Below are 23,481 nucleotides of genomic sequence, written 5' to 3'. Positions count from 1 at the left end.
CAGTGCAATAATGGTGTGATCATGTAAAGGTAAATAAAGTAGAAACGTTTCTCTTTTCTCAATCCAGGTCGGAGGCCTCCCTACTCCAGACGTCAGCTGGTACCTGGATGGCAAAGCCATTCGTCCAGATGACTACCATAAGATGTTGGTGTGTGAGAAAGGGATGCACTCATTCATCATAGAGATCGTCACAGTGCACCATGCCGGCGTTTATGAGTGTGTGGCAAGGAACCGAGCAGGGGAGAGCAGATTTACCATGAGGCTCGATGTGTTAGGTAAAAATGTTGTTTGGAAATGTAGGATGGAAATGCTGTCTTTTTAATAGAGAGTTATCAAAGTACAGCTTAGTAATCATCACCATAGTTTATTAATCTATACCAGTCCTACTTTGTACAGTATTTATTCTGAGTGGGAGATACGTAATCACCTGTGCTGTGCAACCTCCTCTCTGCAGCCCAGGAAGCTCTTCGTCCTCCCACCTTTGTCCAGAAGATGTCGAACTCCAGAGCTTTAGAGGGTGACACTGTTAGGTTAGAGTGTAAAGTGGACGCTTCCCCTCCTCCACAGCTTTTCTGGAAGAAAGATAAAGACATGCTGCGCATTGACCCACACAGAATGAGGTGAATCAGAAAAGTACTTGGTTACCCCTAAACTCCTCCTTAAAGCAGCGGTGCGGAACTTTACGTTTTTGTTGATTATAGTGCCCCCCTTTGGTCGAAAGGGTATGACACCTACAGCCTGGTGTCGTAAAATCTCGACTGCAACCAGCAATTACCGCATGCATTTGTTTTGGAGAGCGAGAGGAAAATCATAAATGTTCTGGTGTAGCTCTGAATTTCTTATAAACTGAGGACAACTGCCTGCTGTGTATTTGTGTTCATGGTCACAGTCACAGATAATTTTGTGGCGTTACTAGACAAAAGCGGTTCACATCAGCGAACATTACATTTAGCTTGCTTATAACTTCCATGTCGTCATATATTGAAGTGAAACAACGTCTAACAAGTTGCGGTATATTCTCTAAATAAAAACAAAAATTACATACCTTTCGATTAGGAAAAGGGCCAACTCGGGATCAGTTTTAAAACCTTTCAAATCTCTCAGCTCTCTCCACTTGATGAATGCCCGACCGAAGTTTACACACGTTTGGGCTCGAGCCCTATCACTGTCCCATTTAGCCTTCTTCTGTTCTTTTTCTTTTAGATGGTGCTTCTTCTTTATCCACCATGACATCGAAAGTACAACCAAGTCCTTATAGATACATCTGGTAAAACTGTTATGTGTTCAGCGATGCCCGTTGCGTACCGCTTACTCGAAGAACACTCTCTGTAAACACGGCTCTTCTTCTCTCAATTTATTGGCGGATCGCAAACAACTCCCAGGTGCATACCACCACCTACTGTACAAGAGATCTTCAAGGGGAGGTGATACGAACTAGGGACTGTTTTACGAATGGTAAAAAGTTCCACACAGCTGCTTTAACTGCAGTTCAGTATTGTGCATCAAACTCAATAGGTCATACTGGTATTTTGAGGTACCTGAAAGCACCTACATGTATAATAAATATTTTTATATTGTCAATACACGTTTACTGTGTAGGTTTTAATCCCTTTTAATTTCTCAGTTTATGTGTGCCATTGTGTTTTTTAAATCGTGTATTTTTGTATGTTCTTTTAAATACTCAGCATGCATTAGGAAGCTTTAGCCAACATGTTCTAACTTAATGATGAATTAAACACTTAGTCTCTGTCTTTGTTCCTCCACAGTCTGTATCAGGACGGTTCAGGCCGGCAGTGCTTGTTAATAGAGAGGGTGATGAAGACTGATGCTGGTTGGTACACTCTCTCTGCCATCAATGAAGCTGGCATGTCCACATGCAACGCCAGGCTGGATGTCGGCAGTAAGTCCACCTTGTGTGTGTTCATCTTTCTATGCAAATTTGCTGTAAAGGATCCATCTCAGTTATCTCTTGTGTGAGATAGCCGAGTAGTTACCATAGTAGCCCAGGCTGTAAAATTAAAACAGCAGATGGAGGATGTTGTGTGCTCTACGCTACAGTGACGCCGGCTCTATAGCCTGGAACACGTCAAACAAATGCCGTGTTATGTGATCGAGCGGAAACCTGATGAATGTATGCAGCGTCGAGCTGTTCAGCTTTCCTAAAGACTACTGCATAATCAGCGAGTCGGAGTGATAAGTATGGAGTGCATCCACTGATGAGAGAGAGCTCACTGGAGGAAAATACAACACAGCTATTAGGTTTCTGCTCTATCACATAACACACCATCTGCTTTGTGGAGAGGGGCTGAGTGAGAGGGCTGACAAAGGCCTCGCAGAACACTATCTGACCCTCTGTTACACAGAGCTGGACTGTGTACATGAGTAGCAAACTACTGACCACTTTGTATGAACCAGGACTCAGATATTGTAATTGAACAGGACCTCATAACAGACAGGCTTTACTGGGTGCTTTTCATCACTAAGAGCTTATAGTTGGTGACACAATAGTAAAAATAGAGAACTTTTCTCAGACATCAGCAGGGTAAGCCACCATACATTTCAAAGTGACAATGGCATACAGCTGTGGCAATATTCAGACTAGGGCAGGGTAATATGGAGAAAATTAAATATCAAAATATTTTTGACCAAACACCTCGACAGATAGTGTGACAAAAGGCAAAAAGTTTAACAGACCAGTCTGGTTGGTTGTGCAGCCTTTAAAACCAGGAAAAGACAACAATGATATTACAATATCCAAAATCTAAGACAGTATCTAATCTCACATCACAATATTGATTTAATATTGGTATATTGCCCAGTCTTAGTCGGACCCAAGCGAGAGCTTAGAGGTGGTTTATACCTGGGGCATAATCACAGTACACTTAAAGTATCAAATTATCCCGCCCAATAATGTATTGATCATGATTATTCATATGCTTTTATAGTGTGCATAACATTTGGCATGTATTAACGTTAATTTCCAGCACAACGGTGAACTTTGAATGCACTTAACAAGAACACACTGACGTTCCAAACTAGGGTTCAAAGGAGAGAAAATCGGCGCTTGTTATTAATGATCTAGGCATGGACATTTCCAGTTGCTGCTCAGTCAGCTCCCCTAAAGTTGTGCTAAATTTAAGCTCTTATGTCTATTTTTCAAGTGCTGGTGTTGTTTTTTAGTTAGCTTTGGACAGTGATGGCTTGTGGTTGCGAGTCACTCACAGGGATGAGGAAATCAACTCACCGTCTGTAAACTCTCCATCAAGGTTTTATAATATAAATATCAGTGAACGAAGTCATTGTATAGTGTGTTAAAATTTTTAATAAGAAGTCATAGTATTCAGAAGATTATCATAAAAAAGTTTGAGTATAATATGCCATAAAAATGTCACAAAAAGTCATAGTATAGCATTTCAAAAAACATGACATAAAGAATTGCTTAGTATGTAATATGATGGTAAAAAAACGGAAAAAGGTAATTTAAAATGTCACAGTAAAGTATGTCATTAAAAGGTAATTAAATTAAATTAGTCTGTTTGCACTTTTCCTGTGCAGCCCTCATTCATATGCTGGCTCCCTAAAATGCCACTCAGTTATCAAAACTTTAAGAACTCCTGATCAAGAATTTTTGTTTCAGAGATTCCCCCTAGCCTCTAAGTGATAAATACATGAGTATGGCCCTGGAGTTCTTTTGATTTTAAGGGGGCCCATTTTGTTTTTTTCTGTGTATTTGTGTTACATACTGTAGTTTAGTATTTGTATTTTTTGAGCCTTGATGACATGTCATAGGTTGTGATTATTTACAGTTAATACTACAGCTGATTTGCAGGGACAACCACACAGTATAACTATAAACAGTGTCTCGCCCCAGAGGACATGTGCACACATACAAACACATCAGGCCCAGATGAAAGTAACTGTAAAATCACTAGTGAATTGTTTAGTGAGTCTGACAATGGAGAGTGAAACATGAAGAGCTGCGGACCCATTGTCTCTACAAACGTGTGTTGGTTCTTTACCTGGCAACGAGCCATGATGTGCTGTCCTGTGCTGTGGTGTGCAGGGCAGAAGAGTTATTTTCAGACAGCGGGCATGAAAGGAATGTTTAGCTAGTCGTCCACCAGTATAATCTCTTACTGCTGTTGGTAACACCAGTGATGTTAGTCCTATTATTAATATATAAATAAACAAGGCATCTGCAGGCCTATGAAAAAGGATTTGTCACCCTGAAGTTTTTACTCAGTTATCCAAAAAATAATAAAGTAAGGGACCACAACATTAAGCACTGCTTTTAAATTGAAGAACTGGTATCAGACAATCTGGATTCACATGCAGACACTATAATATATGTGGGTAACGTTTTCAAAGTTCATGAAATACCATACTTGTAAAATTGTAGACAGGTAGGGTTATAGCATGATAAAATAATGATAAGTGAATAATATAGTTGTCAACAATTACAGTTACTAGCCTTCCTCTAATAAAACTATTCCAGTCAAACAAGAAAACGATCAAAATTGAGTCCATATGTCATCGATCAGTAAAGGTTCATTTGAATTCATCACTCCCCTCTCCTTTGTCCCTCGTAGCTCGTACAACCCAGCCCATGAAAACAGCGCCCCCTGGCTCGAAGACGTTGAAGCTGCTGTCGTCTCTGAGCCACGTGCCTGCTCTGACTGTGGAGAGCCCCGCCCAGCATACGGCCCCTCTGTACGAGAGTGAAGAGCTGTAGAGCCACACTAATCCTCAGATAACTATCACACATGTCAGAAGTGTAAAACTGGACCAGAGCCTGTATTAACTGTCATTTCACGGCAGATATGGTACTGATTAGGCTTTGGTTCAGATTTACAGTATCGCAGCACACCAGGACAGAGAAGGACAATTTTGAGGCCAATCCAGATCAGGTTCATTAAACAAAACATTTTGGTTGTATTACTGTACAAGGCTGATTAACTACAAATTAAGCAGTGTGCTTGCCATGTTTTTAGGATGAAGGTACATTTACAGTAAAATCCTTTAATTACACTGCGATATAGTATTTAAGAATTTTACTTCCTTGGAAAAAGTATAAATGAATCTTGCAAATACACAAAAAAAACCTGCCTTCATCTATTGTTATTATTGTGTTGAGGAAACAACAACCCTAAGCATAAGGAGCATGTGGTAGCTACTTTGAGTGAAGTGTTTCCATAGCGAAGTGCCTTCTGAGTTAAATTAAACACACCTCTTACTGTCCATCTGCTGCTGTTCGTCACCACTGTGCCTCTCCCTTCTCTGTTTTGTTGTTTAAGGTTTCAGAGCTGATGTTTGATACATGCCTGTAAGCCTCTCTTCATCTGCCTGTCCATTCTGCTCTCAGCAAAATGGTGTCTCGGTCACGGATGTATTAATAGACCTGGATACGGCGGGGCAGAGTCAGACCTGCTGCCAGTTTTATCCCAGCTGCCAACTACAATACAGTGACACTAAAGCCCCTGTGGTCCAGAAACCATTTCCCCATAGAAACCAATGATGACAGGACTTCTCAAACATATTTATTAACACTTTCATTGTACCTTTTATTTAAAATAATTATCTTGCAACCAGTTTCCAGCTCTGTTGCATGGTATACGTTACAAAACTTTAATGGCTTTAATTAACTACAGTACCCACAATCCAACACTGCCAGCATCTATCACTGCTTTTTAATCCTGTCTCACACTCTCCTGTCCTCCAGCCTGTAGCTAAATGAGGATGATTTAGTGTTTGAGCCTCCAAATTGAAGTTCTTGTCCCTGAATTACAGCTGCTGTTGCTTCTGATGATGTGTGTCTGTAAAGCTGCATTTACTGGAATAGTGTTTAAAGAGAGCTCAGATGTCACAACTGGTTCCTGCTCAGATTCTCTGCTGTGGAATAAATTCAGTCTAATATGTGTTTTTAAAGTTGGTTTCTAATATACAGTGTATGTGAATGAAGCTGTTTATTTGAACTGAAGCTATTAGTTATCAATGTTGGGGCTTGAAGTCGCCCCTCTTGTGGTCTGCAGAAGGCTGCAGCCAGAAGTGTATCATATCAATGAGTTGGACAAAGAGCAACGAGCTGCCATTCTGATACCCAGCCTCTATGACTGAACACAAAACCTGATCTGCACTCAAAACAGCACTCAGAACTAACTTATTATGAACGGTTTACATTTTATCACGTCTGCAGTGCAGATAAGACATGTTTTTACATTTTACTAAAGAGGAGGCAAGCATCATTCAGTCTGTATGTTCAGTTGAACTGTAAGTATCAGTATGTCAGTCTGTGGCCACATTTGCCACGCTCCTCATTTCCCACCAGAGCCTTGCATAGAAATGTTAGATCTGTTAAAAAGAGGCTCAGTATGCCTGCTTACCTTGGAACTGCTTGTTGTTACTGCCAGCCAAGAAGTAATTTCACAAAAACCTGGTACTTTTGGCTTGATCTGCATGCAAACAGAAAATCTGGTGTTTAACCCCGTGTGGCCACAGTTCAGTCTGATGCCAACAGAACCTGAGATTTAGGTCACAAGATGAAAGTCAAGATGAACACTGTATTTCCTGCTACAAATGCAGCACAGTTGAGCTGCATGTGAACATGTAAACTGCCTTTCACTCAGGAATTACGAAGTTTGGATCAAACAGGGTTAAACGTTGGATTTGCTTTAAGCACCAGAGTAGTTTTGATAAATTAGGCCCTGTCTGTTGAGATTTAAACTGCAGGTAGTAGTGTGTATTCTCCCTCAGTATTGTTTGTTGTGTAAGTTCTACATATCACTGGATGAATGAGGAATAAAGTTTATGTGACTTTACCATTGCTCCTTGGTGTGTGTGTCTTTTTTAAATAGTTTGATGCTCAGAGAACAGGCCTCTTGACCCTCAACTGCAAAATGTCACTCAAATTAACATGTGTAGACCAGGAAAAGATGCAAAGCAACACAAAAATAATTACAAAAAATGGGCAAAACAACCACAAAGAGATGAAACAAAGAACATAAATTATGTTATAGACACAAAATGACTACAAAGAGATACAAAAGAACAAAGTCAAAGGTCAAACCACTATAGTGTGTGTGTGTGTGTCTTGCTCCTGTATAGGAGACGTACTGCTCAGGGGCCAATGGTCTGATAATCTGCCCCTGAGGCTGAAGAGCTGCTCAGCAAGCAGCCACCAAGTGTGGGTGAGCAGGATCCTGACTTTGTCAACTCTCTTTCAAAATAACTCCTAAGCACCATGTCGCCCTCTGGTGGTCTGTTGATGAAGAGCTGCCTGTAGTTATGGGAATAAGAGCTTTTTGAAGGGAACTAGTTTTTATGGCTGACAACACACAGGTATATATAATTTTTTAAGCAGACTATACAACGACTCTTTTGAATGAATAGTAAAATTATTTTTTGTGACATTCTATAATGTGTTATTTTTTATGACACACTATAATAGTATTTTTTATATATATATTTATACTTTTATATTTTTACTTTTATGTATTTTTGACAAACTAAGCAAACTGGTGGGGGTCAAAACTATGGGGCAGGAGTGACATGATGTGATCCCGGACCAGTTTTTCGAAGCACTGCAACTGGCCGGTAGTCGCTGAGGCTGGAGATGTGGGGTTTCTTAGGCAGGGGGATTATAGTGGAAGACTTGAAACAGGGTGGAACAGTGGACTGTGACAGGGACTGGTTGAAAATCCTGGTGAAGACTCCAGCCAGCTGGTCTGCGCAGTCCTTCAGGACCCGTCCTGGGATGCCGTCGGGAGCCTTCCAATGACCTATTTATTAATATTTTTATGACATACTACACTATGACCTCTTTATTCATATTTTTATGACATACTATACCATGACCTCTTTATTCATATTTATATGACATATACTATACTATGACTATATTTTAAATACATTTATGACATACTATATTATGACTTTTTAAGAATATTTTTATGGCAAGCGATACCGTGAATTGTTTTACATTTCTATAATATACTAGTTTAAATACACTATGACCTTTTTTAATATTTTTTTTGACATACTATAAAATGAACTTTTTATATTTCTATGGCATACTATACTGTGACCTTCTTCATGTTTTTATGACATACTGTACTATGAACTTTTTATATTTCTATGAGACACTATACTATGACCTTTTTATTTGTTTTTATGACATACTATACTATGACCTTTTTACATTTTTATGACATACTATACTATGACCTTTTTACATTTTTATGACATACTATACTATGACTTTTTATTTATGTTTTTATGACATACTAAACTATGACCTTTTTTTAAAAAAAAAAATATGTTTTTGTGGCATACTATACTGTGAACGTTTTTATATTTTATGACATACTATGACCTTTTTTATATTTTTATGACATACTATAATGTGACCTCTTTATTCATATTTATATGACATACTATACTGTGACTATATTTTAAATACATTTATGAAATACTATACTGGGACCTTTTTTAAAAAAAAATATTTTTATGACATACTATATTATGACTTTTTAAGAATATTTTTTATGGCAAGCAATACCATGAATTATTATACATTTCTATAATATACTAGTTTAAATACACTATGACCTTTTTATTATTATTATTATTATTATTATTATTATTATTTTATATACTATACTATGACCTTTTTCTGGGTTTTTTTACATACTATAAAATTAACTTTTTATATTTCTATGACATTCTATACTGTGACCTTTTTCATGTTTTTGACATACTATACTATGAACTTTTTATTTATGTTTTTATGCCATGCTATATTATGACCTTTTTTTGAAATATATTTTTATGACATACTATACTGTGATCGTTTTTATATTTTGCAACATACTATGACCTTTTTTTTATAGTTTTGTTAGATACATTACTATGACCTTTTTATCATATTTTTATGACATACTATAATCTGACCTTTTTTGATATTTTTATGGCATACAATACTGTGACCTTTTTTATATTTTTATGACATACTGTAATGTGACCTTTTTTTATGACATACTATACTATGACCTTTTTTATATTTTTATGACATACTGTAATGTGACCGTTTTTGGTTTTTTTTATATTTTTATGACATACTGTAATGTGACCGTTTTTGTTTTTTTTTTACATTTTTATGACATACTATACTGTGACCTTTTTTTTTATATTTTTATGATATACTGTAATGTGACCTTTTTTTTTACATTTTTATGACATACTATAATGTGACCTTTTCTATTACATTTTTATGACATGCTATACTATGACCTTTTTTATATTTTTATGACATACTATATTTTGACCTTTTTTATATTTTTATGACATACTATGCTGGGACCTTTTTTTATATTTCTATGACATACTATACTGTGACCTTTTTATATTTTTATGACATACTATACTATGACCTTTTTATATTTTATGACATACTATACTATGACCTTTTTTATGTTTTTATGACATACAATAATATGACTTTTTAATTTAGATTTTTATGGCATGCTATACTATGACCTCTTTTTTCATATTTTTATGACATACAATACTATTACCTTTTTTCATTTTTTTTATGACATACTATACTTTGACCTTTTTTCCATATTTTTGACATACTTAACTATGACCTTATTTAGATTTTTGTGACATACTATACTATGACCTTATTTAGATTTTTATGACATGCCATCAATCAATCAATCAATCAATCAATTTTATTTATAAAGCCCAATATCACAAATCACAATTTGCCTCACAGGGCTTTACAGCACACGACATCCCTCTGTCCTTATGACCCTCGCAGCAGATAAGGAAAAACTCCCCAAAAAAGCCCTTTAACGGGGAAAAAAAAATGGTAGAAACCTCAGGAAGAGCAACTGAGGGGGGATCCCTCTTCCAGCATGGACAGACGTGCAATAGATGTCGTACAGAACAGATCAACATAATAAATTAACAGTAATCCGCATGACACAATGAGACAGAGAGAGAGACAGAGAGAGTGTGAGAGAGAGAGAGAGAGAGAGAGAGAGAGATGCAGGTAATGACAGTAGCTTACAACAACATTATTGAAAGTAATAATATTATAGTTATAGTTCTGGCTACTGTGGTACAATATGTTGAAAGTATGTATTAATATCTGGCAGTATACATGTGTGACAATAGTCATATGTGTATAATAACAGTAGAAGTATGACTAATGACTAATGATGGCAGCAGCAGCAGGAGGCATCTGGCAGGACCACGGCAGCAGCACAACCACACACGTCACGCTGTCCAGGCACCGCTGTGATATGAGTTAATCTGAGAGACAGTGGAGCACAAAGGCTGATCATTTTCTTAGTTATTAATGACAAACCATAATATGACATTTTATTCAAAAATTATTTTTATAACATACCATTCCATAACCTTTTTTAGATTTTTATGACACACTACCTTATGACTTTTTATTTTATTTTATCTGACATGATGACACTATGATATTTCTCAAAAAATTTAATGACATCGTATACTGTGATTTTTTTTAGTTTTATATGACAAACTATTTTAAGACTTTTTTTGTTTTATACTTTGACACAAACAATATTTTAATGACATACTAGACACCATAATATGGCCTTTTTAAAAATATTTTCAAGATATACTATACTAATTTGAATGGTTTTATGACATACTGTGACCTTTTTTTAAAATAAATTTTAATGATATACTGTACGGCAATTTATATTTTTTATGAAATACAATACGATGACTTTCTCATTATTGACACATTTTACTATGACTTTTTGTTGACATGCTATACTAATAGAAGCTCTTTAGAACATCTCCTCAGCAGCTGCCCAAAGGCCCTGGCCAATGGCAGCTATTGCTGGCGCCATGACCAGGTGCTTAAGGCAGTTGCCGGGAGTTTAGCCTCAGCCATCAGCACCAGCAAACACCATCGTGCTCCAAAAAAGGTAGTCCTTTTCGTAAAAGCTGGAGAGAAACCCCGTGCGTGTCAAAAGGCAATATCAGGCCTCCTCCACACAGCCTCTGATTGGGAGCTGCAGGTCGACCTGGGAAAGCAGCTGAGGTTCCCACAGCACATTGCAACAACATCGCTCTGCCCAGACATGGTTATAGTATCTGAGGCTTCAAAACACCTGCTAGTGTTGGAACTCACGGTGCCCTGGGAAGAGCGCATCGAAGAGGCCAAGGAGAGGAAACGCGCCAGGAGCTGGAGGAGGAGTGCAGGGAGAGAGGCTGGAGGAACATTCTTTGAGCCCATAGAAGTTGGCTGCAGAGGTTTTGCAGGTCGCTCACTTTGCAGAGTCCTCAGCCAATTGGGCATTACAGGGGTGGCCAAGAAGAAGGCCATTCAATCTGCCACTGAGTCTGCAGAAAAAGCCACTAGGTGGCTTTGGATTAAGAGGGCTGATTTGTGGGTTGCTACTGGGACGCAAGTCGGGGCCTGATCAACCTGGCTGGGTTGCCTGGGGGAGGGTGTATGATGTTGTGAGACCCGAAACACCTGATGATCCCAGGATACATCACTGATGATGCGTCCCAGTGCATCTAGGAGATGTTTCTTGCATAGATACTATATATTTTCTAATGAAAAACTACGCCATGACTTTCTTACGACATAGGCCAAGTATATTATGACTATAGTATACTATTTTTTGACATAGTAAACAAAGACTTTTTTATGACATTTCTTCTTTTGGTAAATTGTTGCATCTTATTTTGCAGGGAATTGCTCAGGAGCACAGGTTTTCAAAATCATTTGACAAAATTAGAAAACATCTTCTCACTGATGACCTCATTTGCGTATGTTGGTTATACAGAGGCATCAGTATGACACTGAAACTGTTTCATAACCACTTAAAACTCCTTTAAAACACTTTCATATGACATACACTGACTCAGTTTGTTATATTTATATTTTTTTTTTATTAAAACCAAAAGTAGACAACAATATCAAAAATCACATAAAACCTGTTTTTGGCTAAAAGAGGACTGGAGGTTGCAGATTGAAGGAAATATTTCTACTGTGGCTTCAAACACAGTTCTACTGCCACTAATGTCCATCTGTAACAAACCCATTTTGATGAAGTTGCACAGTGAAGGACCAGCATTGACATGTGATCACTGAACAAATCATCTGCATCAGTACAAAATGTTTTCTACCAAACTATCAGCCTCATTACCACAGCTTTCCTCTTCTACATCATGAACACACTCACAGTCTGTACATTTATAACTATATATACAGTAATGAACAGAGAGAAGAGAAAGGAATGACAAACAGGAGAATAACTTCCTGTTTGCATCAGCTCAAATCCAGTTGCCTCATTTACAGAAGTTCACTTGTAGAAATCCAAATCAGTGTCAAGTTAAAAGGGACGTTGATGTCAAAGTGCCCAGCTCTACACCAGTGCTTGACCTCTCAGAGCTGTAAGGCACATGGGTAATGCTTGGAGTTAAAAAACAAAAACACATTCTGAGAGCTACACAGTGACTGTAAAATAAGAAAACTGTGGACCTAAAATCATAGCTGGAATTTCTACCTTTGAGATTCTGTCAAAAACGGTTTAAGCGTAGTTTTAAACATCTGAATTGGCTGATGTGTGACTAATGTATCGTGGCAGGAGCAGCTTCGCACGTGTCTCGTAAGATGAAATAACTCCTCGTCTTTTCCATGACACCTGGCAGGGAGTGGTTTTTTTCCCATGAGTGCCTTCACGTGTACTGTACACTGCGTTCTGCCACATGGAGCTCCAAACTAACAGCTTTGAAATCTCAGGGTTGACTTTTGAGATACTCAGGACATTCTTTAAGCCACTTTATGTGTGGGACAGCATACATTGCGTAGGCTGTCCAATTCAGTTGATTAAAATACTTTGTTTCAAATGACACTTAAGATAACATAAAGAAGATTACAAGTGGAAAAAAACATTAGGAAAAAATCTCTATCAAAATCTAAATGTTTGACTGTTCATGTGCACATACAGTACAGAAAATGTTTGTTTTGAGTCCTGCTACAAGTCAACATTGCTTGTAAATTTAAAAAAAAACAAAAAAAAACAAGGAACGGCATATCCGTTACATGACACTGTATGTTTCAGTGTCCAGTTTTATCAAAGGATATGTCATCTGGGCTCACCCTGTCTGTTACAATATTTGACAACCCCTTATAGAAATGGGAATACTGCTGTGTGTAGAGATCTACTCAGTGACATTATACACAAGGATCTGGTGCTGATGAGTTACGGCGCTGGAACAACCAAGATGACGATTTATAGGATGGCGAACTGTGGACTTTTAGAAAAAGAGAACCTACTGAGTAAAAGAGCAGAGCTAGAGTCTTTTTAGTCCTTTCACAAATGTTCGAATTTCTGTTAAATCTGCAGTGATGATGTGATGTTTGGAGACTGCAGCCGATGCAAACTAAATGCTGCGAGGAAAAAGCTCCACTCCTTTCATCCTCACGGGTCAAATTTCAACGTCACTTTCTTTGTCGTTGTCATGGTCACCGTCATAAAACTCGTTGGCTGCCTCCGGCCTGAGGAAGTAACGTTATCGACAGCCAGTTAGGTACAGGAAGATTTGGAATATTTCAGAGAACACTAATACAATCAAAATACTTAAACACATGTACTGTGCTCATCTTAACACCATGCAGGTGTACTGACCTGGTGTAGTTTTCCTCGCCTCCCCTCTCATCGGGGTCTGGCTCGTCTGTGCGTTCGTAGCTCAGCATGTCAGAGGGAACGTCGTGGATCTGGACGCTGGGTGCGTGGTTCAGCATCTTCAAGTTCTCGAACACCGTTTGACGGATCTGCTCCAAGTACTGCAACAACATGCAAACAGTTAGGAAGACTGCACGGAGGATTTATCCTCATGTGACTTATTATCTTTCTGTTCTCAACAAACAACTGTAACTTGTTAAAGAAGTATTCCACCACTGAAAAAAAAAAACAGAAAAAGGACTCTAGCTTTGCTTTGGCTCATGAGGTAGAAAACCTACAACTACCAGGATGCAATGCGCTGCAGCACACCAATAAATGCTCCCTCTGGTAGGTGATGCTATGAGAACTTGTACTTTTGACACAATGGCGGCCAGTTGGTATCAAAAACAACAATAACTTTGAGCTAAAACATGTTTTTAAAACAATGGAGTTTTACTGTTTGATCTCAGTTTTTCGGCCTCCGTTTTCACTGTGCAAGAAACAGTATGGCTCCCACTTCCTGTTTACAAACTTGCTACTACAGCTTTATGTCCATGGTGGAGGCATTAGTGGTGGGCAATATGAAAATGCAGAACAGCCTGAGAACCAGCGAAACTCGACCAGATGATGTAATATGCGTCATCTGGTGGAGTTTTTCTGGGAGGGGAGCAGGGAGATCTAGGCAGTGAGTAGATATAGCGAAGTTTACAACAGTTTATTTATACATACTACCCAAAGTGTTATGATACAGAGCTCGTTGAAAATCAGCGAAGTAACCTTTTAAAGCACTTAAAATATAAGTAATGCATCACTGTTGCAGGTCCTGCAGACACTATGATATTATAACACTGTCACTAATCAGAGTAAGATGATGTCTCACCTGTCTGGAGTTCTGGTTTTCTATCCTGGTGCTGACATCAGGATGCAGCGTGAAGTCTGGAGCAAAGTACTCAAAATACTCTGCAGAGGACACAAACAAGAGGAGGAGGACACAATTAAGAGATTTTTCTCCTCAATCTCTGTGTGAAAAATCACTTCTATGGAATTCTCAGTCCTTCAGCAATCATTTACTCAGATGTAGATTCAAAATGTCATATCAATTATCTTCCAGCAGATGGCACTACTAGTTGTACATGCTCAACATTAATCTCTACTCCACAAAAACAAACCAGGACTCTATACTGAAGCCATTTTGGGCAACAAGAACAAGAAACAACACTGAGGTGCAGGGAAGGTGCATAATCATATTCACTAAACGCTTATAATAAAACACAGTGCTTCTTAGTTTCAGATAATTATACACTGATGAAAACATAATCCTAATATTATCTTTATCTTACTGTTATTTTAAACTCTATCATTACTTCATATCTTGTTTATTTGAGCTCCACTCAGGTAGTGTGCCTTAATTTCATTAAATGCACCAGTACAATGAGAATAAAGAAATTCTTACTCACCGCTATACGGCAGCTCATCACTGATGGACTCATCCAATAACAGAGATGTCTCAAAGGTCCTGCAACAGAACCAAACAGCCTTATTAAAACAACAAAGCCCATATCATGGGACCTCTCTCTCCTCTTGACCATAACACATTTCGTTTGAAAAACCAAACTCACCAGCAGCGAGCTACGTTCCTCACTGTGTATCCTCCCCCTCCCAGGACCAACAGAGGAATCTTAAAACTCTTTACAAACTCCACACATTCACTGAAACACAGAGAGCAAAGCGAACACACATTAATACACATGTACAGGATAAAACAAAAACATCACTGCTTTCATTTTAAGTACTTCATTTATGGTTCTGATGATTTTGCTTGTAATTAAAAACTCTGACATGAATACTCGTAGCTGGATTGCAAAACTCAGCTAAGAGCAAGTTCATAATCATCATCACGATACCACTTATCCAGGATCACTAATGTTAGGCTCAGTGATGGCAGGTAACCCCAAAGGAGCCAGAGTAAATTAAATTTGCTTTGTGATACAGCCCCTGATCAAAACCAGGCAATGTAATATAAGTGAGTCTCACCCATGTCCTCGTATACTGAGGTTGAAGCAGCCCAGTCTGTCGCAGCCCAGAGAATCTGCTCCACACTGGAAGTAGAATAACACACAGGCTTTGAATGTGTGAACGATCATCCAGCGATTACATGCAGCCTTATAATCTGACAAGTTTACTTTATCTGGCTCTGATCTCAGTCAAACATCTGTCATTTCATCAAACACAGACTCAGTGATAAATGCTCCATTAGCTGAGAGGACAAGTGTTAATTAAACAGATTAATCCTGCATTAAAGATTCAGAGATACACACTGACCTGTAGAACGATGCAGGTCGGCTGGTAGAAATCCACCACCTGTTTAATAACCGGCTGGAAGAGCTGCCTGTAGCCTGGGCCACACAAACACAAATGTTGGCCATGGTTCATAGGAGTGTGTATCTTCAAAGCTACTGAGCTCTATGCGTTGTTAGGGTTGCAGCAATATACTGGTTTCAAGGTATATCGTGACATAAAGTTGACGGTTATCACATCGTGTACATTTGCTTATCTACGATACTGAAAAAAATATACAACTGGACAAAGAATCTCCCCTTTATTAAAGTTATTTTCTATGGTGGGACTTTTTACACAAACTTCCATTAACAAAATGGTTTCAAGTTTCAGTTAAAGTAGTAAAACATTTGTTCAACCAAAAATAACCCTTCTGTTTTCATTCCTTTAAGGGTCTTTCTGATTCATAATAATACAATTCTGTCATACCGTGTTACAGTGAAACCGTGATATTTTCTGAGACGGTTACAACGCTACATGTGTTACATTTCAGTGATTAAATCTGAGCAGCAAGTGAACTCACTCTGGTCATCGATGCCGTCTCTGAGAGGAACATTGAGGCAGTAGTACCGCCCGCTCTCTGCTCCCACCTCATACATGTCACCTGCAGCAAACATACAAACACATTGTGTTAAAACACACCTATACAGAGACAACACAGTGATGACATACTGTAATAACGCAGCTCAGAATACATAGATTGCATCACTTTCAAAATGTTAAAGTAGATCAGAAATGCATAAAATTTTATATGCTAAAAGGCATATCATGAGAGAAATGGTCAGCGCCACAGCAGAGCATTTCCCCCCTTGGAACTGTAACCAATGACAGTTTAAAAACACAGATTTGGACTTGTCACATCAAAAACTTAAGGAACCAAACCTGTCGAATTGTGTGGGGCTTATTAGCATTACACTACAGCAAATTGCAAGGTAGGTAGTTCAGAGGGGAAGCCAGGTGTAGCTACAGATCTGCATTTTGCAAGTTAAGTTTAACTTTCTCTTCAGCTTGTCAGAGCTGGTGATCAGGAACAAGGTTTATCTAAAATTAGCAACACATTACTATCTGTTTGATATCGTAGCCAAGCCAGAGGCTCATGTCATCTATTATTGTTTCATTTCAAACATAGAAAGGGATGAGCAGAGTTGAAGGTGAGCAAGTGCGCTAGAGCTGCAGTAAAAGATTCCCTATTACCTTCTTTTGTGTTTGCTTAGCTGTAAATGTTCTACAAAATAAAAAAAATGGCTGAACAAATTAACACTACTTATAGGCCAAATTAAAACTGCCATGCAGATGAATGGCATTTTCAGAATCTGTGCAGAAATGTCCAGACTGTACTCTAACCAAAAGAAAAACACGATCTGATCAACAAAACTTTTCTTAGGTGCTTTAAGTAGCTCGTACCTGTTCCTGGGAAAAAGTAGTTCCCATATTTGTGGAAGGACACAGTCATGACGCGATCTGTCAGGTAAAAGGCCTCCTGAACGCCGTCGCCATGGTGGATGTCTATGTCAATGTACAGAACCCTCGGGTGGTATCTGTAACAAACACACAGAGTTGTAAAGAGAGAAACAGACACAGCAGACACTTGAAGGTTATTCAGAAGAGTGTCTTCTTACTTGAGTAGCTCCAGTATACTGATGACAATGTCATTGACGTAACAGAACCCAGATGCCTGCAAACACAGAAAAATCATTTTAGTTCTTTAACCTTTCACAGCTAAATGTCAACTGTTTAGCATTAAGAGCAACAATAAACAGCACTTAGCTCTGACCTCAAATTTCTTGGCATGATGCAAACCTCCGGCCCAGTTGATGGCGATGTCACAGATCTGGAAAACAAAGAAGAATCAGTTAAAGGTCACACAATCACCATGACTCAGTCTGCCAGTGGCATAAATGTATAAAGACAACTAGATACAGCGCTGGAGGCGGGGCCCTGTTCACTCCTATGAAAGCTGCTCAGTGGTGCATGAAGCCAGAAAAGTTCACCTGCCACTTTCAGACTGTGTGGCCAACAGAGCAGGCACACTGGGACTTCTGTAAGCCAAACCAGCTACTTTAGGTTTAGCGCTCTGCTAACTTGAATGGGGATAAGATGATTTAATCATGTGGTGGTTTTAGCGCAGGGTTCGTGACACTCAAAAAATGCATCTACTGATTTAAAGACAGCTCTTAAGCCATGTATGTGTATAGGAAAAAGTCTTGTGGGCCACATGGCATTTAGTGAATGATGTAATTCTATTGTTTGGCCACAACGGAAATTGGCTTCAAAGCCTGGCACACTTCCTGGGGCCTGACCACAGTAGTGCTGCAGCCATGCTGCTGCTGTCTCAGTTCAACAAAGAAGTGTTAACACTGTGTGAGTGACGTCCAGTGATTTAGGTATCATCTGCTGCACACATGTTCGTCTCTAATCACCAGCTGCTCAGCAGCAGCCTGAGAGCAGGACAGGAAGTTACCATGACTGCAGCTGAAATAATAATAAGATAAATGGCACAGACCACTGATTTTCAATGTGGCAACACTGACTTCGGTTGGGTATGTGTGTGTTTGCATGTGTGTGTTACCTTGTGGTTGAGCTGTGTAGCTCCCTGTAAGGAGGCTCCTGTGTATCTTGAGCAAAACTCAAAAAGACCTGGAAACACAGGACTGAAACAAAAAAACACAGGCACAATATATTTCAGCTATGGTTTAGTCAGTCCCCCAATAATAGTGATAGTCAATCTAGCTACCAGGTGGAGTATCAGATATTTAAACTGTGGACTGGTCACTAGTGTTTCAGAGGGGTAAAAAGTAGGGGTGAAAATCTCTCTACGCCCTTCATGATTAGATTTTGACTCAGAGGACTCACGATGCGATTAGAAACTGGTTATCAATGCATCTTCATACATCAAAATTTTCTATACGTGATTTAGTTTTTCTTACAGTGTGACTACTTGCTACTTCTAAAAACATAGCATATTTGTAATGATCCACTGGAAAGACGGTCTTTTAATTAAACTGGACTGTCTATGCAGCAGAAAGAGGCAAATAATATTGAAACTGGTGCTACATGACCAGAGAAAACAGAGAAAAAAGGACTGTAGCATTCGTTTTTGCTCAAGAGGCAGAAAACCTACAACTACAAGAATGCACTGGACCAATACTTGCTCCGGCTGTTAGGTGACGTAATGCGAACTCATCAGTTTGACACGATGGCGGACGTTAAACAGTAAGCTAAAACATGTTTCTGACAACATCTGAGACAAGAAATAGACAACTCAGTAACAGAATCTTGGTTTATATTTGATCGCTTTTCTCAGCCTGTTTTCTTTATGCAGGAAACAGTATGGCTGTCCACAATTTCTCACTATATAGCTAAACATGGCACTAAAATATGTTTCTGAAAACATTTTAGGCGAGAAATAGACAATAAATCAAAACCTTGATTTATTTTTTATCATTTTATTGTTTAATTGGTGTGTGGTCTGAGTTTGAGAGAGGGAGAGAGACAGAGGGGGGCGGGTCTGTCTCTTGATCTGTTCCTATACTTTTTGTGTGTCTGGTGGCAGCATGGATGGCAGGCAATATAAAATTGCAAAAGTACATCCTGTGGTTCAAACAACAGACTGTGAGCCAGCAAAACCCAGTGAAAGCCAGCGAAACTCCGCTGGATGACGCACATCTTTATGTCCACTGCGTTTCACCAACCAAATGGTTCAACTACCAAATGGAGACTACGAAGGTCTGATATTTTTTGACTATGAAATCATGGGGATTTTGTATGCTATGACTTACAACAGCGACAAAAACATGTAACAATTTTGGGCATCATAAGTTTATAAAACAAACCATTTCAATAAAAAAGAGTAATGCTCACCAGTCGTCTCCAACATTGAATGTGTTGAGGCTCTTTGTGAAGCCCTGCATGTTGTTGGGGCTGACCTTCTGTAGGAAATCTATGTAGTCTTCAGAGTGGAACCGACACATGTCATGCTGAGATGCTTTGTATGGCTTGAACACCTAATAAGAAAAGAAAAAATTGTAGTACATTGTAGTAAATTGAAGTACAGTATGACATTGTTTTGTTTATACTCTTGATTCTGGTGTTTTTCATATTGTTAATGAAGAGTGAGTAAATGTATGAAAAGCATCAGCAGGGTCTAAATGTGCTCCACCATCACTCTGTGCTGCTCACCATCATTTTCTTGTAGAGTCCATAGTGCAGCACCAGACTGTGAGTCAGAGACAAACGGTGAGGCTTCATGGGGTGGCCCGCACCTGGCAGAGACAGATAGTTTCTACATTATGGTACAGATGGTTTTAATGCAGCTTTTATGACGTATTAGAGCCATTTCCATGACACCCAATATTAAAATAAGTCATCTTAATTTCACACAGAACACACTAACAAATACATTATCACTGTGAAATCACTCCTGACAGAAGGACATAGTTTCTGTCTAGCCTCGCCTCTAGCTATAACAGTGAATATTCTTTTTCTTTAAAGATAATACCAAGTAATCATGCAATAAAATTCGTGCAATAATGCTGTTACCATTGTATTGAATGCTTTTTTATCCTAAATATATAGATTGTAAGTCTCAAAGGAGGTATCATCGCGGTTACGGTGCATAACGTTAATGTCGGAAAATTTTAATTAGCTGTATAAATATAATGGTCTTTATTGTAAACCAATATGAAATCACCAAAACAGACCATTCGACAGCGTTAAGGTGAGTGTAGGAGCTACGTAGACCTGTCAGGCAGATAGAGAAAACAGAGCGACACATAATGGGACATTTAAATAAATACCAATACAATTAAGTTGAAAACCTCACGTTAGCTAACGTTAGCAGAACAAACCAACAGCTTTGGAATTTGTACAAAACAAAGCTATGAATATGAATTTATGTAACAGTGAAAACCTGCGCAACAGACCCCCAAATGCAATGCGAGAGCGTGAATTGTTTCATATGGAAAATAAAATAACGCTGTAAGTTATTAGCATGTAGCTAGCTTGCATTAGCATCGTTTCCCTTTGTAGGCCTGTTCGCTACGATAACCAAACTCACCATAATGAAAGTTGCCCACGTCTGGGTCATAAAAATAAGATGTTCTGTTGGTCATCCTGAAAGAAATATCTTCTGACTTTATTCGCAAAACTATGCCTGTTATTGCAGCTATAAACCCCACATTTTTTCTTTCAATTAGATAGCCGCCATGGTAAACACCGACTGAGTCGTCATCAGACAGCGACCGAAATGACGGAGAGGGGAGGAGGAGAGGATGCGGCTGAAAAAATAGAAGTCACATTTTATGGACTAACTATAGACAACAGTTAAGTGTTATAACTTCGTCCACTGACCATTTAAACCCCTGCATTGGTCTTCACTTTAGTTTAGTTTAGTTTAGTTTAGTTTGGAAAAAATAAAAACATTACATGAAATACAAAGTTTATTCCCAGAGGCTAACACATTAAAGCAGTGGCACTAAAACTTTTTAATCCCCACGTTCAGGAAACATTCCAGTGCCCTCCACAGAGGACATGGTGACCTGTCTGTCATCACTGCAAACCTGAACACTCCAATGCAGTTGCATTTGAATGCATTCATAAGAAATTTTTGCCATTGTCGTAGTCCTCCAATGTTTACGTAGCAAAAAATCCTTCATTTCCTTTATCCCACTTAGAAAGTGGCAAACGAATGAGTAGATATGAACATTACATAAGTAAAAAGGCTATTATATTCATACATTACCTGATATATTTATGTCGTCAGAAAAATTACCTATGTCCTTTTCAATAATTTTCTATCATCTCAAGGCCCCGGGTAGGTAAATGTAAAAAATACTTATTTCCACTGTGGGACACAGGGACAGTTCCACAAGCAACATAATATATAATCAATAATCAAAAAACACTCTCAGTATTCTCAGTCACAACTACAATTTTCTCATCATTAAGCACAATGTAATATATAGTAGTAATAATATAGTGCTATATGGCACCTCTAATGTTTTTATATGGCACTATGTGACAAAGGTGCTGTACAGTCCCTTCAAAGATGGGTGCCATGTAACACTAAAGTAGGTTCCCCTATAATTACATATGCCAGTCAAAGAAAATGTTGACATTGTATGTCTCTGCAGACTATGGATACACTTCATTTGTATGTTGCGTGTATCATATCAATGTTTCTGAAGTGACGTAGTATATGAGTTGACCTTGTCATCATGAGGCGGAGGGGCTACAAAGCACTGTTTAAGACCAACAAACAATAAAACTGGTGTTTTGTTTTAGCAAGTCTTAAGTTTGTTTTAGTGTTTCCATTGGCTTTTTAACCAACTAACATGGATGTTTTTTGATGACCTGTCACTGTGTTTCCACCGTGGATACTGCAACAATAAGCGATATGTTTACCAAGACATCACTGCATTTCCTGCCGGGATAGTGCCACCAAAAGCGAGCCAAAACATGATCTGTTTTTAACCATATAACTAAGTGTTTTTTGTGCCTAAACCTAACCACGCATCAATCACTGCCTGGTTGAAATGTAAGGAAATGTAGAGTTTCAATATAGCAATGTGGAATGGCAACATTTACTCACATTTACTGGTGAGTGGGCTGCAATAAGTGCCAAACAACCATGTTTGGGTGCTGTCTAGTACCATTTTTGTTGAAATAAAACTAGATATAATAATAAAAGCTAAGGAATTGATAAATAAATCTACCTGACATGCATTTACGAGTGCTTTCTTCTGCATATGTACAGTTGTATGACTGGTGTTGCCAAATCAATTTATCTTTAACGCACAAAGACAAGAAGTCCCACCTTTATTAAACATGCAAGCGATGTGAATGTATGTGTTGTGTATTAACATATGTTGTACCAACATGCTATAAAAGCTTTAGCTATTGAATCACATGCTTTAACAGATCAACCAAAAATAATCAGGGAAAACCATTAAGGTTTGAGCGACAGGCTCATTATTGTATTATTTAACTTTGTCACATGATTTTTCTTCACATTAAAGTTTCTTCATTTGCTTCAAGAAGATATAAGCTGATAATGTTTAAATTTATGAAAGGAAAATAAAAAAGTCCCAGCAGCATGGTTTTTCAAAAACACCTTCAGCGCTGATCCCAAACTGCTGACACACCCCTACACAAAATACATCAAATTGGGTTTAAGCCGAGACTAAATCTTTTCATTGGTATCCAGATGTTAGAAAAACAAATTGCTTGTGTTTATGTGTGATTGACAGCAATAAAAACACAGCGCAGGTGAAGAATGTGATTTGTGCTGGCAGTGTCTGGTCATGGATTTCAGTGTGGATCATCTTTACCTTTGAGCTATTATTAAAGGATTATTGTGCTAATCAGTTGATTTTGACAGCATCCAGTAATGTCAGGCAGGATGACACGTCTCTGCATGAAC

At 38.4% G+C, this 23,481-nt stretch overlaps 2 protein-coding genes across 5 annotated transcripts in view; one reads left to right on the top strand and one right to left on the bottom strand.

Moving 5' to 3' along the window:
* Positions 1–5,453, top strand: part of myot (myotilin) — a 35,035-nt gene extending 29,582 nt beyond the window's left edge. For 3 of the 4 annotated variants that reach the window (XM_033633292.2, XM_033633288.2, XM_033633291.2), the window contains 4 exons: positions 68–275; positions 455–620; positions 1,767–1,900; positions 4,590–5,101. In XM_033633292.2, coding sequence (XP_033489183.1) covers positions 68–275; positions 455–620; positions 1,767–1,900; positions 4,590–4,732 — 651 coding nt within the window. In that variant the 3' untranslated portion in view covers positions 4,733–5,101. Of the gene's footprint in view, positions 1–67; positions 276–454; positions 621–1,766; positions 1,901–4,589; positions 5,102–5,294 lie in introns of those variants that run through there. The other variant, XM_033633289.2, reaches the window with a different exon arrangement.
* A 6,564-nt stretch (positions 5,454–12,017) lies between these two features.
* On the bottom strand, positions 12,018–21,290 carry hdac3 (histone deacetylase 3). Its single transcript, XM_033633930.2, has 15 exons — positions 21,118–21,290; positions 20,241–20,323; positions 19,923–20,065; positions 18,631–18,712; positions 17,836–17,892; positions 17,681–17,736; positions 17,466–17,599; positions 16,585–16,665; positions 16,047–16,120; positions 15,759–15,823; positions 15,344–15,433; positions 15,182–15,240; positions 14,605–14,684; positions 13,689–13,846; positions 12,018–13,558 (listed from the first exon to the last, which is right to left on the bottom strand). The coding sequence occupies exons 1-15, from the start codon at positions 21,170–21,172 to the stop codon at positions 13,489–13,491; spliced, it is 1,287 nt and encodes a 428-aa protein (XP_033489821.1). The 5' UTR covers positions 21,173–21,290; the 3' UTR covers positions 12,018–13,488.
* Between the last annotated feature and the right edge of the window lie 2,191 nt (positions 21,291–23,481).

The sequence above is a fragment of the Epinephelus lanceolatus genome, chromosome 7 (genome assembly GCF_041903045.1).
Source record: "Epinephelus lanceolatus isolate andai-2023 chromosome 7, ASM4190304v1, whole genome shotgun sequence".
In the NCBI taxonomy this organism is placed as follows: Eukaryota; Metazoa; Chordata; class Actinopteri; order Perciformes; family Serranidae; genus Epinephelus; species Epinephelus lanceolatus.
The sequence above is the reverse complement of the archived record's forward strand: the minus strand, read 5'-3'. Positions and strand labels throughout refer to the sequence as shown.

What these genes read in the sequence shown, in the direction of transcription:
- hdac3 (XM_033633930.2), bottom strand. Translation starts at nt 21,172, where the DNA reads ATGACCAACAGAACATCTTATTTTTATGACCCAGACGTGGGCAACTTT. An exon ending in ATCATGCCAAGAAATTTGAG is followed by an intron (nt 17,737 to 17,835) that starts GTCAGAGCTAAG and finishes CTGTGTTTGCAG; the next exon opens with GCATCTGGGTTCTGTTACGT. An exon ending in CTCAGTATACGAGGACATGG is followed by an intron (nt 15,434 to 15,758) that starts GTGAGACTCACT and finishes TCTGTGTTTCAG; the next exon opens with TGAATGTGTGGAGTTTGTAA.